Source organism: Anabas testudineus, chromosome 19 (assembly GCF_900324465.2).
Source record: "Anabas testudineus chromosome 19, fAnaTes1.2, whole genome shotgun sequence".
Lineage (NCBI taxonomy): Eukaryota > Metazoa > Chordata > Actinopteri > Anabantiformes > Anabantidae > Anabas > Anabas testudineus.
In genome coordinates this window covers 7,382,350-7,404,334 of record NC_046628.1, presented here as the reverse complement: position 1 = coordinate 7,404,334, position 21,985 = coordinate 7,382,350, and the positions used below count along the sequence as shown (strand labels likewise).

The following is a 21,985-nucleotide window of genomic DNA, read 5'->3' as shown; positions in this document are numbered from 1 at the left end:
AGGAACAGTGAAAATGTTAGTGTGTACATTTTATTTCCCAGCAATAAGGTTGAAATGGCTTTAAAAGCAGACTCCACATTTCCTGGAATAGAAATAACACTCTTAGTCTTATTGAAAATGAAAATGAATCAAATTAACACATGCACTCATTAGTGTGCCTGCACAGGAATGAGTCAATGATTTTATCTCTGAAGTGTGGTACAGTGGGCAGGACTGCACAAGGTGACACACCTCTGCTCTGTAAAAGCTTTTAATACCAAAGAGAGAAGTGGGAGACACCTGCAGTTTCGCTGTGACACAGGACAAGTTTCACTGTCAGTATTAATGCACACACACCGCCGCCAACACCAGGATTACAGTATTGGAAACCCAGCAGCCTTGGTAAGTTGGTTCAACATCAATTATTAGTTGTCCATGTGTGTAGATGTCAGACTTGATGTGAGACTGCTTAATTGTTGTGTATTGGCAAGCTAGTGAAAAAATAATTCACCAGTCACTCCTGATTCAGTATCTGTAGTCAGAAGGAATTTCAAACTGCTTATACAGTTTAATAAAATCAAAGACTTTCTGTACACTTAACACAGTTCATTTCTATTCTTTTATGAAAATTTATCAAATTTAAATTCATCAAAATAATCACAGGTTTTGTTTAAATAGACAGATATGTATATTGAATAGTATTATGGATGGTAATGAGTGTTTAGTAATAGTTACTAACAAGGTGACAAGCTGAGGTTAATTTCAATCTTTGTTTTTATTCACAAACTGCCATAATGAATCAGACTTTTATTTTAAAATACTGTTTAATATCCAGTCCCACCTGTTTGACACTGACCGTATGAACATTTTGGTTTTAGTATTTTTAGTGAAACCGGTGTAAAGCGATACTGGACGTTTCCCCTTTTGCTACCAGTGACTCCAGTATTGTGATGGTCAGTGAAGAGCAGAGATTATTGATACCAAGTGCGGTTGTCAGACTGGTTAGACAGCACAGAGTGTAATCCCATGCTGCTGAAGCAAACACAGGTAGTATGAAACAGAAGGGGAACATGTGAATGAGGATGTCGTTTTACTGGATAAGATGTGTTAGTTGCTAAGATTAGACTGCTGCCTGCCTTAAAACAACATAGCAACTACCTGATGAACAATCTGCGAGTGGATCAAAGGTCCTGTCAACACCCTCCGTATCTGCACCTGAAATGTTTTCTGAACCTTTCTCCAGCTGCTCTATCTTAAACATTTCCCCTTCTCTCACCCCACAGCAGCTGACACGGTGGACGGAGGATGACTAACATCTCACGGTATCTTGTCAATGTGAGTCTAATCACAACTTTCCTCACACACCAAGTTATGTTTTCAGGTTGCATTTCTCCTCACTTTGTAATCACCACTTCCAAACTCCCTGTTTTGTAGCACCTGCTGACATTCTCCCTCCAGGACGGGGATGTAGAGAGTGTGGAGGAAGCCCAGGCACGCCTCTCCCTCCTGGCTCAGAACAAAAAGCTGTGGATTCAAGAGATGTACCTGGATGTGGGAACGGAGGCCATTCATCTTCGCGACATTCAGAGCCAGGTGAGAACAGATAACCTGATGGTCAACAGGAGTGTAGGTGCAGAGCGGGACAGGGCGAGCATGACACTTTATTCAGAGCTGCTTGTATAATAACCATCGGCTTTATATACACCTGCAGGATGAGCTGGAGAAGTACTTTTTCCAATCCATCTACCGCTGCAATGCCATCAACACACAAAAACACTTCCCATCCCTTCTTATGTTAATCTGTCAAAGTGAAGGCCAGAAGAAGCCGGAGATTCTCTTCTTCAACTGCGAGACCGTGAAGGTGAGTAATAACAGCAGAGCTGCTTCCCAGTCTTTTCCTTCCTGACTCAGTGTGTCGGTTTGAATCATCACCCCGGTTCAGGTTTTACAAGTGATGCCACTTCTAGATTCTTACTCTTGCAGGCACAAGCCATCTGTGACAACATTACCCGCACAGTTTCGGCATCCAGCAGGAGTGCGCGGCAGCCTGATGCGTTCAGGTACAGTGACTGTCATGAGCACAAGCCCCTCCGAAAGATCTGAGACATTCGATATTTCATGGGCCCATTTTCCATGTCTTATCATGTTTGTAATGGAAGTGTGTTTGTGTGTGTGTGTGTGTGTGTGTGTGTGTGTGTGTGTGTGTGTGTGTGTGTGTGTGTCGTATGTTTGCATAAGTAGGAGGAAGTAGATAGACAGCCTAAAACTAAGAAAACAAACAAAAGACACACACATAATGGATGATTATTCAGATCCATGTCCCATTAAAACTGTTTGCTTTCTTCCTCTATTAACTTTCAATAAGTATCACTGGCCACTGAATCAAAGCAGCCTGGTGTCACTAGGCACCTGTCTGAGGGAGACAGAGACAGGGAGGACAGTGTAAACAGCTGAGAGACAGACTTGTTTTTCCGGTTTCCACATAACTTAAGAAGGTGTGACAGAGATAACAAGGCCATTGTGACAGAAAGCAGAGAGCACAGAGGAGGGATACGCTGGCTTGAGTGGATTACCTGCTTGAAATTCTTCTTTTTTTGAGGGACGTGCGAGAGACACATGTGGTAAGGAACACAGGCAACTGGGTTTTTACACTTGGATGGTGACCCACCGAAACGACGTCACTCTTGAGGTATTTGCTTATTCTGTGGCCTGTGTAAGAGCAGTCACAGAAGTTTGGACCTAAACTGAGCCACATTTTCGTCTTATTCATTTAAAACAGTTTTGCTGCCGACTGGTTTATTTAAGGAAGGAAAAAAATTGAAGAAATTTAAATTGAAGAACAGCGTTGCGTGCATTGTAGGACGTTGCCGTGAGTAAGCATCAACTGTTTACTGTACTGTTATATTGAAATAAGGGCTCGGGGGTTAGGTTTCAGAAGCATCACTTGATGTCTGTTGATAGAGGACTGTGCTACGTGGCTGCATTCTCCGGTCCACAGTGTCTCCTTGTTCTAACCAGTCCCCAAGGCTGCATCCATCTGAGGCTCTCAGAATGAGGATGAGCCTGCCTGACAGTCAAAACGCGGGTTCATGAATTAGCGTTTGACATCTTTAAGCGCTCGCTCAAGGGTGTTTCTCGTGAGGGTGCTGAGTGAACGGTCGCTACCATCAGCAACAGGAAGGATGTAATGCTAGAAGAGCGTAGGAGGACTGAAACTCTTCTCTTGTCCTTCAGGGCTCCTGGGGGTGAGATGATGGACCCCTATGAAATTCCAAGTCCCCCCATCGTACCTGCTCCAAAGCCTCCCTCAGCCAACCCTCCCCCTTATCCTGGAACCAGTGGTAAGAGAGGCTTTATTTTTACATGAATAAATGTGTATGGCAGTAGAATAAGAAGGAGGAAGGTGAGACACAGTTGGAGCCGTGAGAGGTAAAAGGCTCCAGAGCACAGAGATTGCTTTGTGTGCTTGTGTTTGTAAGAGGAGCGAGTTTCGGGGATAAAAGGGAGCCTGGGTTTAGAAACGCAGCGAAAACCAGGGCGACAAATGGAAAAAGGACAAACTGAATGGTCTGGTCTCTTCCCAAACAGTGAACGGAGGGCCTGATATCTCGCTCCTGAGAGCAGAGAGAGAAGTGGTACGTCTCCTCTTCATCTTTGTGTCTTTCCAGTCACCTCTCGCTGTATTTAAATTCTCAAAGCTCAAACAAACTGGTTGTCCCTTTCCTCAGGAGATCCTCAATCACTGTTTTGAAGACATCGAGAACTTCATGGCCAAGCTGCAGCAGACGGCCGAGGCGGCGACGGTGCTGAATCAGAAGAAGAAAAGTAAAAAGAAAAGTAAAAAGCAAAGCGCTGAAGGTTGGTGACGACATTCACGTGAAACATTTTTCAAATTGAAATAACACAGGCAGGTACGGGAGGGGGTCACGATAACGCTGTTGTCTTTTGTGTATCACCGTTTCTGAATAACAGATGATTTACTCGCCGCAAAAGCTCGCCCCCCACCAGAGCAGGAATTCATTGATATCTTCCAGAAATTCAAATATTGCTTCAGCCTACTGGTGTGTATTCAGTCCGGTCACCTTTCTTTTTTTTATTATTATTATCGTACTACATTTCATTGTACTAAATTCCTCTTTATTTCTGCATAGGGCCGCCTCAGATCAACCATTTCCAACCCTTCTTCAGAGGAGCTTGTTCACCACATATTTAAACCTCTGGATATGGTGAGTGAGTGATATAACCTCGGGTTTACCACCGTCCGGGCTGCTCGGGACAACACCCATCGTCGCTGTTGCTGACAACTCAGAGCCTTGTCATTTACAGCATCTCAGATAAAAATCCAGGAGAGAAAATGATGACGGAAACAAAAATCCAGTGTCCGTGTGTCTCATAATGACATCACTGATGATATGGGTGCAGATGAAGTGGGGCTAAAGGTTAAGAAACTGAGTAACAGACGTGTAATGGTTCACAACCATGGTATAGGTAGTATGTTGTCTGAGCTGGTATTAAACACACAGGCCAAAAAAAAAAAAAAACCTGTAAGCATGTGTTTTGTCTAAATAGTGGAAACTTTGTGTTCCAGTCGGTATTTACACAGGGCAGTTCCCTGTGTCACAGCCTAATTGAAATTTCCAAGCAGCATTTGTTTGATTTGGTTTGCATGGTATTTATATGCAGGCATGCCTTCTTGTACTTCTCAAACATTTGGTTTAGATTTGAGCTGGGCTCTCACATTATTAGACAGGGCATATCGCTGTCCTTGGACTGCTGCTTTGAATTATATCCCCAGGGTATTCCAGCTGAAAACACAGTTCTTTGCCGACTGTTTCCTAAAAACAAATGCTGCTGATTTAGAAACTAATAAGAAAAAAACGAATTCTAATAACATTTTCCATTTAATTTGATGGTTCACAGAACTTGCAAACCCATAGTGTCTGTACACCACAGGCCAGAGGCAGCATTTAGTGTGATTTGAAATAAAAGGTGCCTCATGGAAAGTGCAAAATTAGGAGCTAGGCGTGTCTGTTTGATGTAGCATTAAAGGTCTGATGTTTCCCATTCAGAATCCATCAGTCTAAAAGGAATCAAAGGATGAAATGGGTGTGTTTGATTTGTGTTTACTGGCACACCTGAATGGAAATGGCCCAGAACCTTTGGATCTGTTTATGTCACTTCCTCCTCTTTGTGTGTGTGTGTGTGTGTGTGTGTGTGTGTGTGTGTGTGTGTGTGTGTGTGTGTGTGTGTGTGTGTGTGTGTGTGTGTGTGTGTGTGGATGGATGCACCCCTTAGGCTTTAGAGTGTGTTAGAAGAAAAGTTGTTTACTTCTGTTTACTTGCACTCAGCAGGAATACTGTTATTCTCACTTTGTGTAGCGCTGCAGCGATTGTTACACTGTCAATGTTTTAGTGAGTTGTGAATTTTTGTAGACTGGAAGAACACAACATTGGGTTTATGTTATCTGGACGTGTGCAGATGGTGAAAACGACAGGAGGACCAGCTCTTGGAGCGTCAGTGTCCAGCCCTGCCCTGACCACCTCTGCTGTTTCCCTGCTACATGACAGCCTGAACCAGCAGCAGAGGCAGCTGTGGACATCTCTGGGCCCCAACTGGACGCTCCCTCGGTCAGTAAGGCCAGACATTTCCCCCCAAGAATAAAAATCTCGGTTTATTATTTGTTCAATTACCTCTCACATGATAGAGATGCATAAAAAAGACTTCTTGGGAATGGTCTAGATATATTGTGTTGTCACACAACCCTCTTTTGGTGGCTTCAAAAATCAAAATGTAAGCTCTGATACTTGCTTTTACCATGTAAATCAACCCTGTAACACACTGTAACGTAAAACCCAAGTGCAATGGCAACAAATGAAGAGACCGTTTGTGCTCTCTCAGCTCTCAGCTTTCAGGGCCTGTGGCTCCATACAACCCTGTGTTCTTGAGCGGCTGGAAGCCGGAAGCCTTGAGGGCAGACGGGCAGGTTTGGGAGGATCCTGTCGAGTCACAGCACAAACATGAAGCCCTCCAAGTAAAACACGAGGTACGGAACAACTATTATAATATAATAATAATAATAAGAAGAATGTGACACTAATGCATAAACTGTTGAATAACCCCTATCCCTAAACCCTAGTCTGTCTCAACTAGGATTTAAATATACTGTTCATGTTCTACATAATATGTGATTATGAACAGGATTCTTGTCGTGACATGAAATGGAGACGACGACCTGCCTCATCGTGACCCTGTTGGCTTTTTTTTTTTCCTTTGGAAGGCTTATCTATTGTGTTGGTGTACAAGCTGTGTGCATGTTTCTCACACTTTGGAGTGTTTTATTTTCACAACCACTCCCATCCATCATCGTGATTTCACCCGTTTCTCTCTGCTAATGCCCGTTTCTGTTCTGTATATTCATGAAAGTCAATCTGCTTTTCACCCCCAGCAGAAAACAGCCCCCGCAGCCAGCCGGCCCTCCAGAAACTCGCGCCAGTCCTGAAACGTAGGTCACTCTTTTAAGAAGCAAAGCCCTCAGCTGCACTTAAGCTACCTCGACTGTATAATAAAAGCGTGTGTGTCCTCTCCACTCAGAGACAGCGGCACGCTGGCACCGTCGTCTGAGAGACTGTACAGCTGCAGTTACAGCTTCATAGCCAGAAACAGCAGTGAGCTTTCAGTGCAGCAGGGGGAGACTCTTGAGGTAAAGGAATGGAGTTTTTCTTTTTTAATTATCACCTGTGCAAAAACACACAACTGTTGACATACCCAATAGTGTGCTGACTTCATCAGCTCCTCCATCTGACAGGTGATCGAATCCTCCAAGCGCTGGTGGAAGTGTCGTAATCGCTTCAACCAAGTCGGATTTGTGCCCTTCAACATCCTGGAACCCATGGCTCACATAGAAAGCCCCACCAGCAACAAGCCCCCCAGTGTAAGACACAAACCCCACATGCACATATGCAAACATAAATCACGCAAGCACAAAGGTATGCTCTCACCTGTGCATACCAAAGTAAATTCCAGGCTTATATTCTCTTCACTCCACATTCTTTCAGGCTCCCGCCCAACCTCCTGTCACCAAGACTGCAGCGCCACCCAGCCCTCCTGTCCTGCACCAGGCCCCCACCCAGTTCGGAAAGCGCCCGATAAGCTTACCAGCATTCAGCCAGCATGTGCCAGCTGCAGAGGAAACTGACAAAGGTACTGAGCTACACTCACTGAGCACTTTATTAGGTACACCTGTACAATCTATTGCAATATTGCACATATTGTTTTCGAGTCATGTACAGCAGTTAGAATATCATTTAGGCATAAAAGGCTGAAATGTCAATGTATTTCTATCATCTTTGTTTTTGTCAGTCATGTTGGTGAATGATGAGCTGCTCCAGAGGCTGACCAATGGAAAGTCCAACCTGAACAAACCTCTGGTCATACATCGCTCCTCAGACACATCTGTCCCTCTGGACTATCATTCTCCTCCAGAGGAAGTAGCTGAGTGGCTCAGGGGGAAAGGCTTCAGTGAACCGTGAGTAACTCACAGCTTCCGGTCATGTTAACCACAATATGCACTGCCAGTATACTTGTGTTGAAGCGAATCACCATCAACATTAAGTCAGAGGAGTCACCTGTGCTTTGCGTCCCTCACAGGACAGTGTTATGTTTGGGAGTGCTGACTGGCGCCCAGCTCTTCTCCCTCAACAAGGAGGAGCTACGATCTGTGATTCCAGATGAGGGCGCCAGAGTGTACAGCCAGCTCACTGTGCAGAAAGCACTGCTGGAGGTAAATGACGTAGTTACCGCACTTTCAAGTTTTATTTCCTCTTTCTCTTTATCAGTGACTTTGTGCAGAGTAAGCACAATGTAAGAAGCAAGTCCTAATTTTACTGTATTCAAATTTCAGAACATTTTGAGAGCAAAAATAAATTGTGTTCATGTTTGGAGTCTAGTGACTAAAGATCATTCTGAAACAACTGCAGCTCGTCCTTACAGCACAGTAAAACGGAGTAAGTGTGTCTGTTTATATTTCCTAATTTATTTTAATGTTTTATACCTACAGGATGCCAGGAGAGCCACAGAATTGGAGACCGTCATGGAGAAGCAGAAAATGAAGGTCGATCTTAAACTGGAGAGCAGCACATTGTGAGCAGTGGTGTCTACATCATTCAGTGTCAGATGGACGACCGCTGAATTACTGTATTCACCTGAGAACAAACCGTCTGCGTGACTTAATGCCATCATGCTTATTTAGACATTGTTACTTCATGTTTTCTTCTGTGAATAAGAACATTGAACAGGTGCTGTGCAAATTTAATATTTTGACATTGTATGTAATGTATGTTGTGAATATTTTTTTTTCCGTCAGCCTAGAAAGAACTAACTTAAACAATTTATTTATCTTTGTAAAATAATTAATTTAACCATAATTAAACCATAACCATAATTAAAGAAAGGCCAGCACACAAAAATTAAAATGGTGGGATGTTTTTTAATTGAGACATTAACATAAGATTTCCCGCAGAACATAAACAGATGACTCCACATATCGGGAAAAGCGATGCATCCATTGAAGTCAGTTTGCATTATAAATCTATTCAAAAAGAATTCTTCTAAATTAGGGCAAAATATCAATTTTTGAATTGACCAATAAAAGTGTGTACAGTTGTTGTATTGAATTCCAACGTATCATTTCTCAATCTACTGCTTCACCCCCCCTCACGCCAACTCTTTATTTTCATTATTTTAAATAAAATCAAGAAAATCAAGATAGAAACATTAGGGAAAAGAAACTTGCCACCAATACAAGTATAATCAAGCATTTACTTACACTCCAACAGAAACCCTTCATTACTGGCAGCATAAACTAACCTGATTCAATTAAAAAAAAAAAGTGAACACGTAAAGTCGATACTAAAACTAGTAACTTATAAAAACCTTTGTTTTGGACAAATTTTCTAAAACTGACTGGGTTTCAGCCGGAGACAAATGTGGACAGACATTCAAGAACTGCACTCGGGCAGAGGGAGATTTTAAAAAAAGTTTTCCAGACTTCAACAATCAGTGGCTCCAAATACAGAGATTCTGTTAATAACACCATCAGTTAATAAAATAATTTCGATCAGCCCTGTTTTATGCTTCAGTCCAGCAATTGATCAGTTTGTTTTATGTTGTAATCAGCGGAGGGTCGTTTATAACAAGACATAGGATGTGTTGAATACAGACAACCACCACTTTACAGATGTGGGTATTACAATAAACTCCACTACTGATCAATAACTAATCCCCCATCCAAATACAATCTGATATATTTGGATGCTAGAAAGTGTACTCCATACAATATTTTATATTCTTTCTGGGTCGGCTGCATTAACTGCTAAAACAAAGAAAGGAGGCAGGCGGGAGAAGGCAAGAACTGTGTTAACATTAGGTTGTTATAAATGGACAGACATAAGTGAGAGAGACAGAAGGAGGCTGTGTGTCTGGGGTGGATGGAGTTTGGTCTTCAGAGGTCCCCCATGTCCCTGTCGTCTGCACGGCGGGAGTCTGACCTGCCATTCATACCGTCCCTTCTGTCTCGTTCCCGTGACCGGTCTCTGGAAGAGCGCTCTCGGTCCCTGGACGACCTGGGTGACGAGATCATACGAGAAGTTCAGTGAAGTAACAAACAAGCCCAGAGGAAGCAGAAAGTATCTGTAAACACTTAATGTCTCTGCTCCATCAGCCTGAAGGGGTTTATTTTGGAATTCTGACAAGACATACGCAATATTCTGCTTAAAGCCAAGAACCAAGGTGCTGAACACACTCACTCAAGAAGTGTGCTATGTCTGAGCTGTGATCGAGAACTGCTCCCACCATTTAGTTTAACAATGACTGCTGAGCGATGAAATCACAGATGACAGGATGAACAGTTGTTTAACATCCCACATCTAGATCTTTGTTTTGACTATAACCACACATTGGCACAACATGCCATCACCTTTAGTTTTTGTGCTGTGCACAAACTGAAGTGGGAAGAATTTTGCTTTTGTTTAATAAATGATTAAAAAACAAAAACAAAAAAACAAGTTTCTCCATATTCCAATGCTGTGGGGCTTATTGTGCAGCTTTGTGTATTTACTTGTGTCTGGAGCTCTGCTCGTGGGTGTGACGGTGGCCTCGGCTGCGGGAGCGGGATCGGCTGCGATGCCGCCTCCTCCTTTCCCTGGACCGCGAGCGTGAACGACGCCTGTCTCGTGATGTGGAACGTGAGCGCCTCCTTCTGCGGTCACGAGAACGAGACCTGATACATTGAGAAAGCACAGTTTTTAATTAATGTCATAATGAATTTGAAAAGAACAGTGATTTATAAGGGTATCAAAGCCTGCATAGATGGATATGACAACATCCTTACCTTCTATGCTCTCTGCTCCGTGATCTGGTCCTACAAAATAAACCAAAGGAAAACTTGTAAGTTTGAGCAATTGAAAAAAAAAAAGAAAAAAGTCACCAAGTTTAAAATGTATCTCCTCACCTCCTCCTCATCCTTTCCTCTTTCTCTCTCTCTTCTCGTCGCTTTAAGCGCTCTTGGTTCCTTTTCTCTTGTTTGTCAACGACAGTTTTCTTAGGAAAAAAAATAAATAAATAACACCCATAAATCCAACCTGTCCAAACATTTCAGAACAGTCTTACCCATTTTTCTATTCAGTATCTTTGCTAATAAACGACTCCTCATCACACGATAGTTCAATAGACCAGTTGACACATACCTTTAGTTGGTCCAGTTTCTCTCTGATCTGGATGAAGCCCAGGTGAAGCTTCCCACCAAAGTGGTCGGCCAAACGACGATCATTGTCATGCAGACCCAGGTAAGCAGAACACACCTCGCACACTCGAAGCTTCTGCTGCTGGAAACTAGAAGCAGGCATTGAGTTTCTGTACTCTTCCTAAGGAGACAGAAAAGAGAAAACTAAAAATTAAAGGCTCAGAAGATTGCATATTAATAAAAGGAAAATCATCACACTCCACTGAGCTGAAAATATTTCCTAAGTATGCCTTCCTCACCTCTGCATCCTTCTTTCTGGTGCGGACCTTCTCCACTTCCTGTAGGACCTTCTGTGCCTCATCCACATTGCCCTCAGCTCCAAGCTGCTCTGCCTTGGCCAGGAGCTTTCCTATTTCCTCATTCAGCTCATGAACCTTCTCTGCCTACAATGCAGCAGCAACACAATTCACATTTGACAGTGTCAAGCACAAAATATTCTAGAAAACTGGATGGTGCATCAGTTTTTAAATGCCATCATGTTTTTCACAGTCTGCTTAAAAATATTTTTCCATGCCTACCTTTGCAGCGACCTCAGCACTGATCTCTTCTTGGGTCTCAGCCAGGCGCTTCTTGGCCAGCTCTGTCCTCCTGTCACAGTCAGCAATGAATGACTCCAGGTGATCTACCGCCTGTAAGATTTGTCAACAGAAAAACACAAATATGTAACTTGATTTCTATATTTATTGGCATACTTGTGACTTTTAGTGGGGATGTGCTAGTTTTCAACTAACAGTGATAAGATATTGACTACACCCCAAAAGGTACTACTGAGGATTTACCTTGCAGTAGTAGTAGTAGAATTCAGTACTGTACAATTGTTGAAATTCACAGACTATAAAGTTCATAACTTAGCTAAAGGACATGTAGCTTGACTGATATACTGCTAAAAAAAGTGTACAGGTTGGCAGGTCTCCACTTGTAAGAAAGCCCAAACAGTTTGTCTAAAACTGCAGTTCTTTGTGGATGCAAATCAGTAATTATTGTGTATTGATTAAAAGCACTGCAGCACCTGGTCATGCTTACACTAACAGGGATGAAAGACCATATCTCTACAAAACTAACATAGTACGTTTCATAGTTATTCCAATGACCCATCCATAACAATCATCTTTGATTGGTTGTGTTACACAACAATCAGGTTGTAATTAAAGACATTACTTACATCAAGCTCAAAGAACAGATCTCTCTCCTTGGAGGCAATTTCATAATCTGCCCGAAGTGCCAAGTCATGGATCTTCGTGCATTCTCCCAGGTCCATACGCTGTCACCAAAACAAAAGCAGACATGACACAAACTGTGCAAACATAATTCATAATTAGTACAATTGTCAAGAATCACGTTTTTAAGCCAACTTACAGTTCCAGACAAAATGTCGTGTGGACAGCAGTTAAGAAGATGACTTTTGCAGACTCTCTCATCAGTGAACTTGACCCTCTGCCTCGTCTCATCTCCTGTAACAGTCCAAAAAACAACCAGTGAGAAGGACCTCACATAATTGACAGCAGGGGCGACGTATCCAGTGCTTTCACATACATTACTATAATAGCACTACATTAATTGGACAAATATGTGTCACTGCTTAAGATTTTGTTCCCATATAGTTAGGAGAAAATACTTCTTTAGTGTTCCATTGTATTCCATTATACTAGTAATGTAATTAATTGTGCCTCTATTGTACTGTCTATTTATGTGTCAGTACAATTATGTGTAACTTCCTCTTTTTTGTGGTGCTTACCTTATCCAAGTCTCAAAATATGGCAATATTTGAGCCTAAACTTTTAACTCGTGACAAGACTCAATGTCCACTTTGTAAATGTGGCGCATCAAGACAAGTAAGGGCACAATACTGGTAAATATCTATAAATATATTATTTGAATTTACTAGTGCAGAGAGTACTACCATGCTTTTGTAGCATTTTGATAAAATATCAACACATCTGTTGGAAATTTGACTACGCAGGAAAGCCTGCTCTTAAGACTGTGATAAGCAATGTAAACATTTCAGACCAATGTTCCAGCCAAGCCTTTTACAAATATAAAACACTGAAAACAAAAGTACAAAAGAAATCCAAGGAAAAAATTTAGTTTATACACACTGCGATCTGCACCACATACTGTACCCTTCTGCATCTTCAAGACCTCAGCTGCAGAATTTTAAACCCGCTGTAGAAAAGTATAAATGGGAACAGTTTTCTTGCCCATACCTGCAGTAAGAAGTTGGGAGTCATACACAAGTCAGATTGTAAATGATGTGTGAAAGGTGTTGTTGCGATGATAGCTACAATTGCCTTCTGAAAACAGACGTCTATTGGAAAACTGAGAACTGCTCGTTTGGATTCAGCGCGATCAGACGTCTTAGCTCAAGCTGCAACATGCTACTCCAAATTGTAATTCTAGCGTCACTGAAGATTTACCCATTTGTGTGATTCAAAAAAATTCTACATTAACTTCCGGAAGGCAAACAAATTGTTTGGATATTCATCATAACAGCTTTAAAAATTATGTGTGACTCACGGCTCGATGAACATGAGGCTTTTCTGCAACTCCTTTGCAGATTGATGTAGGCTGGCAAAGATACACTGAACCTTAATGAATAAAATAAAGGGGCCACAATTGTTCAGTTTGTATGCAACAAATGTATGGGAAGAATTTGATATCAATCTCATCACACATACACCCACAAACTCACAACACAAATTCACTCTTACTGTACAGATCGAATTATTAAGTTGTTAAAAGATAATCCACAGGGCTACAATTTTACTCAGTTAAAGTCAGGATGCTCCTCTGATTTATAAAACGACAGGACAACAATACACTGTCATTTCTCCACTAATGGCAACAAGACGTGACAGCAGATATACATTTTAATATTTGTATCCACATGGCTAAAAGCTAATACTATAATCGGATCATAGCACATTAAAGGACCCACAAAGACACCAGTAATTTGTTTTTGTTGTCCTTTGCTTTCTTTTAAATATTCATTTATTCTAAGCAATAGTGCTGGTAAACTGGTTGTTCCAGTTAGAGTTTACTGCAACAATTTTATTTATTATTGAATCAAACCTAATAAAATGTTATATTACCTTAACGCAGGCCGTGTTTTTCTGTTTTATTCTAAAACATATACTTCTAAATTTAGGGAGTAAAGCATTGCAAGTTTTACTCACTTAATTTAAAAGTATATGTTTCAGCATAAAACGGATAAATGATATCTGACAGATGCAGCTTTTAGCTGAATAACATATGTTGCACTACATAAAGAAGATTTGTCTAGAGAGAAATACATTTATGTTGAAGTAACGTTAATGCATTAGTAGTGACTTTCCTGATTATACTAATTATAAGTTTTACATGAGTAAAATTACGAATCGTTACTCAACATCATGATAAGTTGAATTTCGCGGGTGATCTACAGCTGTTACAGAGGGGCCTATTGCAACGTTAAGTCTGCGCCGCCGTGTCAAATGCATTCAATATTATGACTCACACAATAGCTTTAAAGTTATTTACTCAAATATTAGAACCAGATTAATAACTGATACGAATAAATAATTAAAGAAACATAGCGTTATATATACCCCCGGGTGCTAGGTAGCGTAGCGCTTTCATGACTTTACAATAAATCACTGGCGGAAGCTAACTTGGCTAAAGCTACTACTAGAAATTTACCCTTACGCGGTAAAAATGAAACTAAAACTCTATAAATTAAATGGAGTCGCGGTGGATACAAACATTAAATTCTAACGTTAGTGCGCATAAGCTAATTAAATCTAACGTAATAGTATTTTCATACAGCCCTCTGTTGTACATCCATTCATGCAGGTCTGTCCATCACACGCCAACACAAGCCAACCTCAGCAGTGGCTCCATCTTGGCTAGCTAGCTCGGCTAGCATGCTACGGTAACTCACCATCCCTCGCTGTCCCCATTAGCTGGTCGAGCAAAGCTCTCATTTGAGCTTGAGCAGACATTGTTGTGGGTCTTCCGTCGATATTGCTATAAAAAGCAAGTGATACCAGTTCCTTAGTGTCGTTGTTCGTTTATTTTACTGTTTATTCATCGCCGCTCGCAGGTCTTCTCTGTTTCGTGGACTTGCCAGTTTCCGTTTTATATCAGGGAAATTACGTCACGACCTGTTGTTTGAAAGTTCCGTTTAGCCGACGCCGGAAGGGGAGGGCCTTCGGTCTGAAATCGACCAATCGTAACGTTTGAGAACAAGTGAATTAACCAATCAGAATGACAGGAACCAAACGGAGTTGCTGACTTTACTTTGGCCTGAGTTTAGCCTAGCAGGCAGCTGCTACTCGCGAGATATCGCCCTTTTCTATTGAGCTTAGGTTAGAGAGACTTAATGTTAACGTTATGGTCTTGTTTGATGTTTTTTAGTTTAGGTTCAGAGGTGTTCAATGCACAGAGAGAGAAAGAGAGAGAGGGAGACAGCGCTACCTGACGGATGAATTCAGGACACTAATCCTCTCTGCTCAGTGGGCGTGTCTTTGAGTTATTAGCAGCAGAGGTTGACAGGCAGCTTAGTTAGCATGTGTCAGGCCTGCTACCTGCAGCTAGCCGAGCGAGTTACTACAAGAAACAATAAGGGCAAGTAAAAGAAGAAAAACGTTTTCTTGAGTCAGTTGGTCAAGTCTTGGTTTAAACTGAAGTTATTGGGCTTTAGTGACTAAATTACCCAGCGTCCCCTGCCATTGTGAGGCTGGTAGTTGTTCAACAAGTTAGTAAACTTACAAGGTGTAAACTTTGCAAAGCTTGCTAACAAATATAGCCAAACGACATTGAGCTACTTAGAAAACGTTCTTCTTTGGCTGCTCAGCTAGCATCGTATCTTTAAAAATCTGCATGCTACCTTACTTAAACATTTACTTGGGTTTGTTTTACTTCATGCTTCTATCTTCAGTGTTTTCAGTTAACTATCCTGAATGTTTTCAGTTAGGTAACAGGCTTGTCGCTACAGAACAAATAACAGGGTGTGTTAGTTAGGTTGGACTATGATGATTGTTCTTTGTAGGTTTGTTGTTTTGTGCTCAGAAATCTCTGGAGTCAGTGTTGGCAGGTGTGAATAGGCTCAGATCCACAAAGGTTGATGCAGCAGAAATAGCTGGACTGACAGACACTGCTGCCTGCAGTTTTTTCATGTACTATATCTGTGATTGCCAGAGAGATTTGTCTTTTACTTCTGCTGGTTACTTTGACTTGGACATATAGAGAAGCAGACTAAATGCTATGATAATGATATGAGGAGGATTCACTGTGTAGTAAATTAATACTGTTGTCTCCACTTTATTTAAGACCTGCATTAAATTAAAGTTTGTTTGTTTTTGTTTTTTGTTTTTTTTTTTGGTGTTAAGCAGATCAGTGGGTCAGGAATGCATTGAGATAACAATGGAGAGCACAGACCATCCCACTGAGGGTGACTCCCTGAAGAGGGGAGATGAGCAGGCAGAAACGGGAACAGCACCATCTGCAACAGAGCTAAAGAGGAAGAGTTGCAAAGAAGTTATGGGTTTTGCCAAACTGACCCACTGGAGAACTGCAGTCTTTTTTCTCTCCTTGTTCCTCTGCCTCACCATAGTGTTTGCCTTCTCATTTATCATTCCCTGTCCTGTCAGACCACAGTATCTTGTTACCTGGAACAGGACTTTCTCTGAAGCAAGTGAGTAAAATGCTACTGTACAGTATTTACTGCTTGGTAGTGTCTCTAATGTGGGACTAATGGCTCTCTTTCACTGCTACAGCAACCCACGATTTCCTAGCTATTGAAGCTGCAAGTAATGATAAGGTGATGGATGTCCTGTTTATCCTCAGAATGCGAGAAGGCAGTCAGAATAGCACTTGTGCTGGTGCAGGTATGAAGGGTTCTTTAATGTTATTTAATAATGAATGATCAAGGGATTGATTGCGCATTATATCAGACTCTTCTGGTAGTTGGTTTCTATAATTCAGACAGCCCATGTGTGTTTTCTAGGTCTGCCCTCGCCATGCCTATTTGTGTTAGCAGTGGATGGGACAGATGGAGATACCCTCTGGGAGAGTCAACTGCATGCTAAGTTCCACTGGGCTCAGTGTGGTCTGGAGGGAGGTACAGGCAGAAACTGGGATTGTCTACTGTCCCATTTTAATCTGCTCACAGCGATCGACAAACGCACTGGTTTGTTCCTCATTGGTTTGTGTGTAATCTGGATACTATAAATATCTGTGTTTATGTATACTATAAATACACAACTCGGTCTCAAGTTAAGTTTGTCCCAAGGTAAAGAATTAACTTTTATATTCAAGGAAAGTTCCAGTTAAAAAAGTATTTATATATATATCTATATATCTATATATCTATATACACATATATATATATAGATATAGATATAGATATAGATATAGATATATATAGATATAGATATATAGATAGATATACTGTACATAGAGAATACTGAAATGTAGTGTTTATTACAAAATCAGACTATGTGCTGTTCTGACTATAAACTTTTCTGGCGTGTTTGTGTACAGGTGAAATTAGGTGGCAGCAGCTTCAGCCCTCTGGTCTGTCTAGCACTGTGCCTGTTCTTAATGTCCCAGATCTGGATGGGGACAAGCTCAATGATCTGGCTCTGGTGGCATCTGACCACACACAGGTACAGTCTAGTGAAGCTGTTTAGTTCCAACACCTTTATGTGCTTCCTTCAGTATCTTCCACTGTAAGAATCTAGTCACGTTTTTTCTTCTTTTTTTTTTCTTCTTCAGTAATAATATGCTGCAAAGTAATTCATATGTCTGTGAATCATCTAGTTAATAAAGCTGTGTAATAGAAGTCTTCAAGTTGAATATGCCTCCCATCATATTTGCAGACTCAAGTGATCTTCCTCTCAGGGAAGACGGGGAACCAAATTGGTTCTACAGTGGTTCTAGACTCAATGGACACAAGCAATCATCTTCTCCATTGCACTACAGACGGTTCTTACTATGTACTGCTCCAACAAGGTTAGTGTCTGAAATTAGCTATGACAATAACAACATTTAACAACAGAACTATTGCACTGTATCTTTTGTACACTTTTTTTCCATTTTTTTTTATATGGCCCTAGATCCGATTCATATCTTATGTCTGTGTCCTGACTCCTGTACTCGCATCATATTCTCATTTACCATGTCAAAGATAGCAGACTCCCCATAGTCATATCTAAAAGGGCAGAGACGGTACTCTTTGTTCCTGCTCTCCTTCTGGGTCATGATGCACTGGTATGTGGGGTTATACTGTATATGTTAATTACAGATTTGCTATCTGGCCATTTCCACTCTGTAGAGTGGAGTTGGCACTCTCTAAGACTGTTGGTCTTTATTTGCAAAGAAATAAAACTCACAAAAGACAGATCTGTTGAACAAATTATGTCAAATCTCCCATATAGTACAGCACTGCACAGCATCACCACCACAGCAGCATCATAAACGTTTTTTTATACTTTTAAATACTTCAAATAATTAAAATATTTTCAGTGCATTAAATGCTAATTGAGGCATATGTGTCTCTAATTTATAATTGTTGTTGTTTATCAGGAGCAAAAATAGGGGAAAACAAAAATATATCAGCATTATAAATTGGCCTCCTTTTTCCATGTTGGTCGGCTATTAGTCAGAAATCAACAGTATCTGACAATCTGGAAAAAATGAACATAGAGAAAAGCAATGACGGAGGCAGGGGTGACATTTCTTTGTAAACATTCAAGTCAAACTGGAAGGAACACATTGTAACAGAACAGTTTTTCAGGAAATGCCACACTTCAACTGTTGCGCAAATAATGGTGTTGTTATTATAAGCACATATTTTACATTTTAGTTACATTTGCGTGTCAGTTCAGGACCGCATAGGCATTCACATAAGAACTAGATGCAGTTTCAAACACGAATGTCAACGATCAACATGAAAAAAACTGATCTGACTAAAAATTGGAATTGAGCCTGTAAAAGCCTGTAATGTGTAACATGAACACGTGTCAGCGTGTAAAATTATGCTTTTCATGCTCTGTAGATCTCAAAGACAAAGCGATTCAAAAATAAAAAGGACATTATTACATATTTAAAAAACAACTTGATTTGAATGTCCTCGGGGTGTTCACTATTTTTGTCACGAATTGTGCCGGTGTAGAAACAAAGACAGTAGAAAGACGGTGGTGAGGTCCGTAATTCCCATTATTTTTATTGAGTTGACAATGTGTTTATACCTTACGTCCAGTATTATTGTTAATTAATAGTTACAATTCAGACAACACTGTTATTACACTAGAAGACACGGTCACCAGTAAATTATATGTTTACAATATTGATATGGGGAATTATTGTACATAGAAGACACTAAGAAATCTTGTTTCATTCACAGACACTGGCCTGTATGGGCTGGCACTGTGGAGGATTGCAGCAAAAGCAGGGATAGAGGTCGGCCTCAAGAAGGACAAACACTGGGAGAAAAACGCCAGTGCCACATCTGGACTTGTAACTATATACAAGTAAAATGCAACATTAACTTTTTATTACTTGATGTTACTTGACAGCTTGATGTCCTTGTGGCTTTGGCCAGACTTAAATATTTTTTTTGTATTTGTAGGTCTGACTCAGTGAGACAAGTAGTCAGAACAGAAGAAGCAGATGATCAATCTAACCTGCTGCTTGTAACTGAGAAAGAAGTGGCATTAATTGATGGAAAAAATCTAAAACTACTGTGGAGATTCAATACCAGCTCAGTCCTCAGGTAATACAAATTAATTCAAGGTGACACAAAAAGTTGATGAATAATAAAATAAAATATTCTAGTTCCAGCTTCTAAAATGTGAATAGTTGCTGGTCTTTGGTGATCGTAATTGTTGATCTTTGGGCTGCAGCACACAACAAACCTGTATAGATGCGTATAGGCCATATTTAATTTGGGATATGAAAACAAATTGTACCATTTAGCGTTTGTAGAGCTAGGGTTGCTGAGTCAAATATATCTTCTGTGTTCTCATTTATTCAGTGAACCCTCCTTTGGTCACTTCAACAAAGATGGTTTACTCGATGTTGTGGTTGAGGAGGATATTGGCAACTACACAAAAAGGGTAAGTAAAAATGTACAGACACTCTTTTCTATCCCCTTGGTTTGAATTATTCGTTAACTGTATGGCTGCCTGTTTTGTATGTAGGAAATTATTCTGGATGGAAAGTCTGGTGGCGTGCTGTGGGAAGTCGACCTCTTAGCCAGTCCAAACTCACCGAGACCCACGTCAATACACACCGCCAACTCCTTCTCCATCTTTGTGTTTTGGGGCATGATGTCCTCAGAGTCTAACAGTTCTGTATGTGCAATATGAAAAGATTTCAACACTGTTACTTAGTCATCCACAAAATGCTGACCTGACCTAAATATTTCCTGCCAGATGCCGTCACTTAGTGACCGACGTTCGTACATGCTGCATCCTCTCTATTCTGATGTCCTCCTCGAATCCACCAGTGACCTGGACCACATTGTAACATTTAAAGGTGATTTTTGTTCTAAGAATTTGAAATTGTCATGTGTTTATGTACATTTTTTTTCATTTGGTGTATTGGTGTTGTTATCTCAGCCACACTATTGGAGCGAGGACGCCACGCTGCCTACATCGTGCTGTCAGGTCCTGGGACAGGAGGAAGGTGAAGGCACTGTAGTCCTCAGAAAGCAAAAGCTGAAGGAGGAAGTACCTTCCAGCAAAGTGCTCCGCATTGGCACCGGAGGAGGCTCAGAAACCAACGAGGTCATCAAAGAGTCCTTCAACCGGCTCCGCTTCAGCGACTGGTGACTGTGACGCATTTAGTGTTCAAACCGTTATGCACAGCTGACTGTATGTTGGGTTAACTTGACATTTACAAACCAAAGTGTGCACATCGTTTGTGACTTTCCAACCGCTGACAACACCCCCCTCAACCCCCCAAAAAAGCAACAACCAAACAAAAGTTGCTATGGTTTGACAGGGCTCTACTGTTCATCTCCATAGACCAAACTGGGCATTATGTGTCTTGGCTGTGTTTTTAATTTCTCCAGTTTCAAAAGAGCCACCGCTCCCTGACAATCAAACACATTTCTGTCCTCCTGCTGAACGTCCACTGTGATGACCTGTCTTGCTGAATTTTTTTTTTTCTAGCATTTTACCCATAAAATTGCTGTATTTTTTTTTTTTTTATTGCAGAGGCTGAATTATTATTTAAATCTATGCAACTGTACTTTATTGGTGTACAGTAACAGAGACACTACACAGATACAAGTTATGTTATGTATCTTATTCACAAAGGTTTTCAACTCATTGGTACTGTTGAATCAATAATTCGTAGTCACGATGTGTGTGTCCCTTATTTTATCCAAGATGCTGTGATTGATGATGCCTTTTATGCACATTGATCAAATCTTTGAGGCACTCAGAGTTTCACCACACTACTGCTACTAGTTACTGCTGTGGATTTACAGCTCTTTATGAAGCTGTGCCTTTTTTTCTTAATGATTTTATATCGGTTAAACAAGTGAAAATGATTTTCTTGTTTTTGCTGTATGTTAATATATAGAAGCAAAGACTTTTCCTTCTGACTTGATATGTTTGAAATTAAGCAATATTAAACTGTTCAAAACTACCATTTGGTGTTATTGTAAGAGAAAATGCAGTAAATGGACAAAACACCTGGACTGAAAAGCAAACTCAGTGTTGTCTCCTACACTTTATTTTCATATATAGGTTAAACAATGTGGCCAAAAACAGTTGGCAGTTTATTAAATTAACTAAATATTAACCCATAGCCAAGCTTTTGCTGCCCTCTTGTGTTGTTATGTGGACTGTGCTACAACTACAGTCTGGTTACAACAGAACGTGCCACAGCTGACATGCAGTCCATGGATGGAGTGGAGTCAGTCACGTATCACAGCACAATTTGCTCCCTGAATAATTGCATCGCGCGTCAGGCGTCATGCGTTCACCGTGACGCACGATGGTGACGGGCTCCAGCCCTGCATGAAGTAAAGTGGAGAATGGAGAGTCGGTCCTTGTAGGGAAATGGACATGTGATGAAATGTTTTACACCGTGATGTACAGGGCATTGTACGGAAATCCGAGCTCGGCAGGAAAAGTCGAAGCTTGAGGGCGGAGGAGGCTCAGAGCGCGAAGGGATGCGGAAAGACGCGCAGACCCTGTGCGCACGCGTTTAGCCAGC

At 41.0% G+C, this 21,985-nt stretch overlaps 3 protein-coding genes across 6 annotated transcripts; 2 read left to right on the top strand and 1 right to left on the bottom strand.

Moving 5' to 3' along the window:
• The first annotated feature begins 273 nt into the window (after positions 1 to 273).
• Positions 274 to 8,651, top strand: LOC113156067 (epidermal growth factor receptor kinase substrate 8-like protein 1). Its single transcript, XM_026350916.1, has 19 exons — positions 274 to 381; positions 1,263 to 1,314; positions 1,414 to 1,572; positions 1,691 to 1,840; positions 1,963 to 2,039; positions 3,214 to 3,320; positions 3,568 to 3,614; positions 3,708 to 3,837; positions 3,952 to 4,040; positions 4,131 to 4,205; positions 5,458 to 5,606; positions 5,878 to 6,022; positions 6,444 to 6,481; positions 6,571 to 6,679; positions 6,785 to 6,910; positions 7,035 to 7,179; positions 7,339 to 7,504; positions 7,627 to 7,759; positions 8,036 to 8,651. Exons 2-19 carry the CDS (start codon positions 1,285 to 1,287, stop codon positions 8,120 to 8,122), a joined length of 1,962 nt encoding a protein of 653 aa, XP_026206701.1. The 5' UTR covers positions 274 to 381; positions 1,263 to 1,284; the 3' UTR covers positions 8,123 to 8,651.
• luc7l (LUC7-like (S. cerevisiae)) lies at positions 8,445 to 14,899 on the bottom strand. 4 transcript variants are annotated; one of them, XM_026350912.1, is made up of 11 exons: positions 14,694 to 14,899; positions 13,292 to 13,362; positions 12,134 to 12,981; positions 11,940 to 12,038; positions 11,296 to 11,406; positions 11,017 to 11,160; positions 10,722 to 10,898; positions 10,487 to 10,575; positions 10,367 to 10,396; positions 10,094 to 10,255; positions 8,445 to 9,599 (listed from the first exon to the last, which is right to left on the bottom strand). In XM_026350912.1, the coding sequence occupies exons 4-11, from the start codon at positions 12,033 to 12,035 to the stop codon at positions 9,479 to 9,481; spliced, it is 930 nt and encodes a 309-aa protein (XP_026206697.1). In that variant the 5' UTR covers positions 12,036 to 12,038; positions 12,134 to 12,981; positions 13,292 to 13,362; positions 14,694 to 14,899; the 3' UTR covers positions 8,445 to 9,478. The 4 variants fall into 4 exon arrangements, with proteins under 4 accessions (XP_026206697.1, XP_026206696.1, XP_026206695.1 ...); XM_026350911.1 differs by having other exon boundaries at positions 12,134 to 13,362; XM_026350910.1 differs by lacking the exon at positions 13,292 to 13,362 and having other exon boundaries at positions 12,134 to 12,228.
• Positions 14,900 to 15,276: 377 nt separating this feature from the next.
• Positions 15,277 to 21,412, top strand: fam234a (family with sequence similarity 234 member A). Its single transcript, XM_026352039.1, is given in 13 exon segments — positions 15,277 to 15,379; positions 16,147 to 16,448; positions 16,531 to 16,641; positions 16,761 to 16,943; positions 17,297 to 17,421; positions 17,635 to 17,767; positions 19,161 to 19,287; positions 19,386 to 19,529; positions 19,791 to 19,872; positions 19,957 to 20,109; positions 20,191 to 20,293; positions 20,377 to 20,432; positions 20,434 to 21,412. Coding segments are annotated over 12 exon segments (1,644 nt in total). The 5' UTR covers positions 15,277 to 15,379; positions 16,147 to 16,177; the 3' UTR covers positions 20,590 to 21,412.
• Positions 21,413 to 21,985: the final 573 nt, after the last annotated feature.